At 45.5% G+C, this 8,662-nt stretch overlaps 1 protein-coding gene across 1 annotated transcript; it reads left to right on the forward strand.

Annotated features, from left to right (window-relative positions):
* The first annotated feature begins 345 nt into the window (after nucleotides 1-345).
* Nucleotides 346-6,192, forward strand: SSMEM1 (serine rich single-pass membrane protein 1). The gene is made up of 3 exons (XM_061582652.1): nucleotides 346-428; nucleotides 1,201-1,252; nucleotides 5,515-6,192. The coding sequence occupies exons 1-3, from the start codon at nucleotides 423-425 to the stop codon at nucleotides 5,931-5,933; spliced, it is 477 nt and encodes a 158-aa protein (XP_061438636.1). The 5' UTR covers nucleotides 346-422; the 3' UTR covers nucleotides 5,934-6,192.
* Nucleotides 6,193-8,662: the final 2,470 nt, after the last annotated feature.

Consider the following 8,662-nt stretch of genomic DNA (forward strand, 5'->3'; position numbering starts at 1 on the left):
CCCTTCTTTCATTTTGTTTCCTGTAGACTGACAAACAACTTCTAGTTGCTCTCCATTCTGCTGGCCTTTTTTATGTTGCTGCAAATGGTGCCTTTATTTTATTTTCCCCCTAACTTGTGCACAAAAGCATACCACTGCTCAAAGATTTATATTTGAGCTGTATCCTACCAACCATAGGCACAGAAAACACAGATATACGCACTTTCAGGGTTTTTTTAAATGAAACCTACTGCAGATGGTAGAATAGACTGAGCATGCTCGGTCACCTAGCAACCAGAGGGAGTGGAAATATATAATTAGAGGGCGGGGCTACAAGGAAACAGCAAGACTAATCCTTCTCAGAGGAATGCCTGCTGGTATGAATAGGAAAAAGCAATTGACATCTAACATTGAGCAGGAGCTGCAGACAGTACAAATCTATTATGAAGGTGAAAGAAGTGTATTTGCTACGAAGAAATGCTCCCATGTAGATAAGCCCTGGAATGTGGCCCTCAAAAGTTACCCACAAGGAAATGCTGTCCTCACTGTGTGAAGACTTCTTTTTGTTTGTGCTGAATCTCCTGTCAATCAGTTTTATTGGTATGAAATGGAGAAAAAATCGCTCTGCCCTTTCTCCACACCAAGCTAATTTTATAAACTACTATCATGTTCCCCTTCCTTGCATTAAAAAAAAAAATTACACCTCTTTCTGTTCCCCCAACAGAATCCAAAGCAGCTAACTATGAGAGTGCATATGCTGGCTGGGACTGATGAGAGCTGTAGTCCAAAACATCTGGAGGGCACTAGATTGGCAAAGGCTGGCATAAATAAAATAAATGTAATATAGAAACAAAATAAATGTATTATAGAAACATAAAAACACGCAGCAGATATAACAGCAGCAAATGGTTACCACACTAACAGTCAACAGATAAAATTGGACTTTTCTCTCTTTAAAAGCCAGCAATGAGTTTCCAAGCTCCCTATCCTCAAAAGGCCTGCCCCTGGAAAGGCCCATGTCATGGCTAGACTTGGCTTGTTACTGCAGAATTAGCAGCTATACGCTGTTTCAGTTTCAGGGAACTGGCAGCTGTTGGGCACCAGAAGCTTGCATTTAAAAATACAATGTGGTTATATTTTCGCATCAACTCAGGAATTGTTCTACATCTTATTCTAAATGGAATAACTCAAGGGATTACTTCCCATATTTTCTGAGAACAGATCATCATGAAATACAATGGTGGAATTCGCAAGAAGATTAGATATTCAAAAGGTAAAAATTAATTCTCTTGCTACAAGAAACATTTGTAGTGTTATTAAACAAAAGGCAAAGAGTAAGTGGGAGTTTACATAAGAAGAACCTGCTGGATGATGTCAATGGCCCATCCAGTCCAGCATCCTGTTCTCACAGTGGCCAACCAGATGCCCATTATGGGAAGCCCAAACTGTCTGGGGGGAAACAACTGCTGGCTCTGTTGTCTCCATGATGGCGACATTTAACACCTCATTTGCTTCATGCTTCCGGACAGCCTTCACCAACCTGGTGTGCTCCACCTGTTTTGGACTTCAAGTCCCATCAGCTCCAGCCATGTTGACTGGGGCTAATGGTAGTTGTAGTCCATCTGGAGGGCACTAGGATGGTAAAGGTTGATAAAGGGGAAGTGTTCTGCATACTCAGATGGCCCTTGATCCTGTCTTTTGCAGGTTTAGCAGCACAGGGAAGGGTTGATGGTAGCCCAAAACATCTGGAGTGCACCAGATTGGCGAAGATTGCTTTAGGTCTTCTAATCCTGCGCATGTTCACTCAAAGGAAAGCCCTGCTGTGTTCCGTAGGGCTTACTCCGTCCTGGGTAAGGGTGCCTAAAGTTCCACCCTTGGCCTCTGTTTGTTTCTTTCATATGTTAGTATTTTGATTCCACCCCCTGCACCCACTCGCCCAATATTTTCAACATTGCAGCATTCCCCTTCCCACTCCCTGTGATAGTTTTCCTATTCTCAAGTAGCTACTCAGTGTGTAAGGGCTTCTCCAGACAACCTATTTGTTGAGCATTCACCTGATTTGCTTGCAAAAAAATTACACAGAGGCTATACTATGCCCATTCTTTATTGAGCATTTGTTCTGATTTGTTTGCAGGGAGATTTTACAACACTAAGCATTTTGTTCCATATGCTTTTGATCTATTGTATTTTTAACACCTATATAGCTTAGTGTGGATGGGCAAGGTCTGATTTATATTGGAAGGGAAGTATAATTTTCTGTTTCTTTTTGTATACTGTATAATTTGCTGAATACGTTAAATTGACTTCTTGCTGTGTTTTTATTGTGTTGGCCGATGGCTTTAAACAAAGTTTTATTCTGTCCATACATTCTGATTTGCTTGTGCAGAAGTTATAAATATCCTGTTCATTAATCATTTATGTGTGTGTTTCCTGCTGGATCACAAAGGGAAGGGCTGTTGGTATTTTCTGAAATTCAACTCATCGCTGCATAAACCTTGGTTCAGCTAGCTGTCATGAACTTTTTACAGAGGAAAATAAGGATTTAAATAATAAAATCTTAATAGGTCACCTTTTGGCTTATAATAGCCAAACACTGGAGAGGTTTGAAAGGTGCCTCTCTCATTTATTGGTACCAGAAAGTGAGGAGTTTGGCTTTTATGGAAAAGCTAACCGCAAAACTTAAATGTGGCATGAAGAGTTTCCAAGGCAGATAAGTTTGCACAGATGTTGTATCCATTTGTGGTTTATGTTAATAAAAAAATAACATGTATGTGACACATCACCTCATTACTTTCAAATATAGAATGGATTATATGGTTTGATTTTTAGGTAATTTGTCATATTCAGGAGTTATTTCCATTTCAAAGACAATGTCTCCTAGTCCCTATTTTACAAAGTGTCACCACTCTAATTCAGTTGCCCCTTGAGAACATTATTGTTTTATTTGTTTGCTTAGGTCTTGGCGTCAGGGTCGGGGGGAAATGAATTAAGTGTTTTTTATGCTTTTATTACTGTAAAATGTTCATCTTTCCACTCTTGTTCTTAGAGTGGCTGTGTTGAATATGTTTTTGGAGTGTAAGGTGAGAAGTGTCTCCTCAAGTATATTTTGTATTTTTCTTTTGTGAAAATTAATAAAGAATATTAAAAAACAAAAGAAAGGGCTGTAGCTCAGTGGTAGAGCATCTGCTTTGCATGCAGAAGGTCCCAGGTTCAATCCCTGGCATTGCCAGGTAGCTCTGGGAATGTCTCCTTCCTGAGACCCTGGAAAGCCGCAGACAGTCAGCGGAGACAGTACTGTACTAGGATGGACCAATGGTGTGACTCTGTATAAGACAGCTTCTTATCAGGGCCGGCACCAGGCATGACTGGGCCCTTGGGCACTAGCCTGCCTCTGGTGTGCGGCTCCTGCCTGTTTCACCTACCTCCTGTCCTCTACCGCTGCACACACTGAGTGCTCAGGGCTACCATCAACCAAGATGGCAGCGGAGTCTTCTCTAAGGGGCTAATGCCCCTGCCACCATCTTGGTTGATGGCACACATGTGCGGTACGCTACATGCACCACATGCCTGCCATCAACCAAGATGGCGGTAGGGACATCAGCACCTTAAAGAAGCCTCCTTCGCCATCTTGGTTGATGGCAGCCCTGCACGTGCAGCAGAAGAAGAAAGAGGAGAGGTAGGTGGAACGAGCGAATAAGCGGGCAGCCTGGAAGCTCCCTCCCTGAGATCTGAGGGAGGCACCCTGCTGCGGATCATGGAAGGGAAGCACTACTCTCCCACTCTAATCAAGGGCCCTTCAGGGGCATCTCTGGGCTGCAGGGGCCCTTGGCCAGGGCCCGCCTTGGCCTCCCTTTGGCGCCCGCCCTGCTTGTTATGGTGTTATGTTGATCTGCAGACCTCAGCAATTGCCTGTTCATCTGAGTTTATGAATCAGCAGGGACACAACAGTCCTGTAGGAGGCATTCCAAAATGATGGCTGAGATGAAGAAGGATGTCAATGATGCATATTCTCACACATTCTCACACACTATCCAAGGTCTAAAACTTATTGCTGTAAGCATAGCACAACAGAAATACATGGACATCCAAACTAGAAATTTTGCCTGGCTGACAAAGCATAAAGTTACTCTTGTGAATGCAAAACCTTTATAAAGGCAATATGCACAGTAGAACTCCTAAAATGAGCGTATTTAAAATTATTTGTAGAAAGTATACAGTTCACAAAAATTTAAAGTACAGTAACAATGAGCTGCCATTATTGTGCTGATACACAAAGCTATGTATTTATCACATTGGTATGCAGGCCTACCAAAGAGCTCTGGGGTTATTCTATTTTATCCTCCTCACACAACAGCCCTGTGCAGTAGATCAGGTTGAGAGACAGTGACTGAGAGAGTGCTCCTCTCCACCGTCACCCAGTGAGCTTCGTAACAGGCAGGGTTTGAATAAAGACTAGTGATAAAGATGATCAATTGTAAGTAGAATAGAATAAATAAAAGATAATGATTGATAGGTAGATTAAATAGATGTTTCATATGCTGTTATTGGCTGGGGTTGGATTATACTTTCAGAAGATCAGAATCAAAGAGAATTTAACTAACTTTGTGAATTGCTTTTCTGGTTAAAATGTGATAATTTGTAAGATTATTTATTGATGCTTACTCTTTTCCCCACCCTGCTGCTTCCATGGGTGTTGTCCCCTGTATGTGTGATGACAAGCCTGTTCCTATCTCTGTCTCTCCAGGAGACACAGGCTTGGAAGCTTGACAGTTCACTTCTGGTGTTTATCTCCTTGCTGTTTCTTCCTGTCTCTCCAGCATAATTTCCAGCCCTCATCACTGACCTCCAGCCCCTGGACTGTGGCCAAGCTGGAATCCAGGCACTGTTTCCTCCTCTGTGCTCCTGGTCCTGAATCCCTAAAACAGGGTCGGGGAACCTTTTTCAGCCTGAAGGCCGCATTCTTTTCTGGGCAGCCTTCCAGGGACCACGTGTCAGTGGTGGGCAGGGTCAGAGGAAAAAGTGGGCAGAGGCAATGAATGTGAATCTCACCTGTGACTCGTAGGCTAGTTTCAACACACACACTCACACACCCCTCTACCTCCTCCATCCAGGCAAGCAAGTGGCAAAATCAGCACGCAAGGACACAAAAACTCTCAGGCTGCCAATGCAGGACAAGTGAGAGGTGTAGCCTGGGGAAGCGTGGGTTTGGCCTAGGAAGGGTTCTGAAGGCCATACAGAGAAGCCACAAGGCCCACATTTGGTCCCCATGCCTGAGGTTCCCCACTTCTGCCCTAAAATGATGCCCCTGTCATATTTACGTGTATAATCTAAGAAGAAAGGAACTTAGTTTTTAGCTTCTTGCTTCAGAATGTGTTTTTGCTCATATGCATACTTATGCAAATATAATCAATGGATTAATCAACTTCAATTTATGCCATGAATCAGCTAAGATTTCTTTAATCGGTTGACAGCCTTACTGTTTCTTGATCTTCATCACCACTACCACAAAAATCACCCCTCCTCTCTCCTTTCCAGGTTCCCAGGACTCCACTGATCAGTGTCAGGACAGGTTTAGCACCTTCTGCAGCTTCTTAAGGAAGCTCTTTGGAGGGAAAGAAAGCAACGACATGGAGGAGAGGCCTCCTAGCCCTCCTCCTATAAAGAAGCAACTGAAGGAGTGCCTGAGCAAGCTCAGCCAGCAAACCTTCTCTGACAGCGACTCCTCAAGCACCTCAGATCCGCCTGCGACCTCGTCGAAAGAGAGCAAGACAAGCGACAGCGGCAGCTTTTCCAACCGGAGACAGAGGAAAATGACAGAGAAGCCAAGGAATCCAGGGAACAACTCCTGGGTGCGGGAAGCACCGTGTCTCCGCTGCAAAGCCAAGAGGACAAGAGAGTGGCTTGCTCAGCATTTCTTTGAGCAGGATTGGTCTTCCCATGAAAAGAGCAACTGATCAGACAAGGAGTCCCTTCGGGGGAATGGCCATGTGTACATGACCCACTTTTCCCCAGGCCTCATTTGGGGTTTGTTTGCCTAAACAAGACAAACGAGATGGGTGGTTCACACTGCTTAGGGGTGGCCGATGGTTGACTCATGTCAATAAAGCATAGGGATGCCTCATAAAGTCTCATACTCTTTGCGACACACTAGGGGAGGTGCTGACTTGTACTGACTGAATGGTTTCACACTTCTTTCCATTCAGGAGGAAGTCCTGTTTTTATATACTGTACAACTGTTCTGTTTTCAATAATAATTGGCATTTAAGTGCACTTGCAAGCCACAGTCCTATGAATGATGATGTACTGCCCAAGTCGATCCTGACTTATGGCGACCCTATGAATAGGGATTTCATGGTAAGCTGTATTCAGAGGGGGTTTACCATTGCCTTCCTCTGAGGCTGAGAGGCAGTGACTGGCCCAAGATCACCCAGTGAGCTTCATGGCTGTGTGGGGATTCGAACCCTGGTCTCCCAGATTGCAATCCAACATCTTAACCGCTATGAAACCTGACTTTAAAGGAAACTTCTGAGTAATATAGGCCCAATGTGCATCTTTTGAAAGTGCTTCACAGGCATTTTTTTTTTTTGTAATCCTAACAATGACCTTGAAAGGTAGGCCAATATTATTATCCCCATGTTGCAGATCAGGGGACAGAGGCTGTTGGTTACCTAAGACTACCTGAACAACTGTGGCTGAAATGAATTTTAACTCGGAAATATTTTGGCTCACACCTCATGTCCCCAAGCCATTGTCATTTGCAACACTAAAAAGAGCACTGGAGTCGCTTAGGCACTTTTTGTGTCTTCACCATCCTATGACATTGACCAGTAAAAAGGCTTTGAAATTAATAAAAATAAATTTGACACAGATTTCTAGGATAATGAGAGAAATATAATTTTCTAGGTTAGATTTTCTGTAGAAACAGTAGTAACAGGAAGGAAGCAAAGTAAGAAGAACATCAACAAACATGCAAAAATGTAATTCTCCATCTTTGGAGAAGGCAGATGTTGCCACCACCCACCATATGCTCAGAGGCACATATTACCAAATTCAAGCTACACATGAAGTGGATTGGACTGTGAAAGACTGTGAAAGATGGGACTTGAAGAAGACCTGCCCTGGGAGTGAGTATCTGAGCATCTGGGTGCTAGCTGCTTCCTCCTCTGGGTTATTGTCTTTTGAGACAGCTGAAGTCCCTGGTAAGTGTTGCAAGGACTGGGACCCCCTACCTGATCCTGGCTCCAGAGAGAGGCTACAGTTACTCTTGCAGCCTCTTGCATCAGCTCCTGGCTGGGTCAGGAGGCACAAAAGCCCAGCTGCCCTTGGGGATCGCCCCTTAGGGAGTCCCGAGGGCGAGGGCGCTACCATCTATTTCTTGCTTGCCTTCTTTTTTTCCTAACCAATCTGGAGGAGATTGGTAGTGGGGAGGGCATATGGCTCATGTGTAGTTCCTGCACAGGGTGAGAGCCTGTGCAGTGAACGGAATGATAGGAGAAAGTCACCAGATGCCTTTGGAGAGAGTCTGCAACTGGCAGAAGGCTGGCCCTCCCCGGGTGTGAGACAGAGGGGGAGTAGATGTGCCCTGTTTGAAAGATATTGAGTGGGTCTGACTGTTCCCAATTCTCGCAGAGCCCTACTGGGATAATTGGCTCAGGTAGGTTTTGTTGGTGGGCTCGTGTTGGGTCCATATCAGGTGTTTAGGAGGAGTCTTAGTAAGAAGGAATATGGGTGATGCCACCCCAATTTCAGTGATCACTGGTAGAGGAAAGTATAGCCATGGTGTGTGTGAATTACCATAGAAGACAAGGGCAACGCTATCGCGCCCACTCCTCTCATGGATGGGTTCCTTGTTGCTCATCTGCTGTGCCCACTGGCCTGTGTGTGTTGTTTGAAGCCAGATCAATACATAATAACACCACTCTCATCCATGATTTGATTGTGGATTAAGGTGCCAATTTGGTGTGCATTACCGAGACCTGGGTGGGTGAGCTGGGAGGAGTTGATCTGATCCAGCTTTACCCACCTGGATACTTGGTGCAACACCAGCACAGGCTGCAGGGATGGGGGGGGGAGTTGCTGTGGTCTACAGAACGTCCATCTCTGTCACCAGGAAATCACTCTGTCTCAGAGCTGGCTGTGAGGGCCTGCACCTGGTGTTGGGCCGAGGAGACAGCAAACTAGGGTTGCTGCTGATGTACCTTCCACCCTGCTGCCCAGCAGCTTCTCTGACTGAGCTGGCAAAGGGCATCTCTGCTGTGGTGTTGGAGGAGCCCAGAACAGTAGTCCTAGGTGATTTCAATGTCCATGCTGAGGCTGCCTCTAGTGTTCCAGCTTGGGACTTCATGGCCTCCATGATGACCATGGGGCTGTCTCAAGTTGTCACCAGCCCAATGTATAGGGCAGGGCACACCCTCGACTTGGTTTTTGCTCCAGGTGGAGGAAGGGGTGGTCTGGAGATGGGTGTCATGGCCCCGTCAGAGGACTCCTCAGATGAGGATGACTCGGGAGTAACAGCAGCAGACCCAGGAGCAGCAGGAGACACGGAGGAGCCTCCTGAGAATCCAGCTCCTTCTGCCCCTCAGCTGCAGAGCACCCCAGGGACAGCAGAGGCCCTGCAGCCAGACACAGACAGTGAACAGGATACTCCCCCCTCACCTGCAGAACGGAGACAGCAGAAGGTCAG

Source organism: Rhineura floridana, chromosome 8 (assembly GCF_030035675.1).
Source record: "Rhineura floridana isolate rRhiFlo1 chromosome 8, rRhiFlo1.hap2, whole genome shotgun sequence".
NCBI classification, from domain to species: domain Eukaryota; kingdom Metazoa; phylum Chordata; class Lepidosauria; order Squamata; family Rhineuridae; genus Rhineura; species Rhineura floridana.

Excerpts from the sequence above, each read along its gene's own strand:
- SSMEM1 (XM_061582652.1), top strand. Across the intron at positions 1,253-5,514 it reads GAAGATTAGATATTCAAAAG|GTTCCCAGGACTCCACTGAT; the intron begins GTAAAAATTAAT and ends TCTCCTTTCCAG.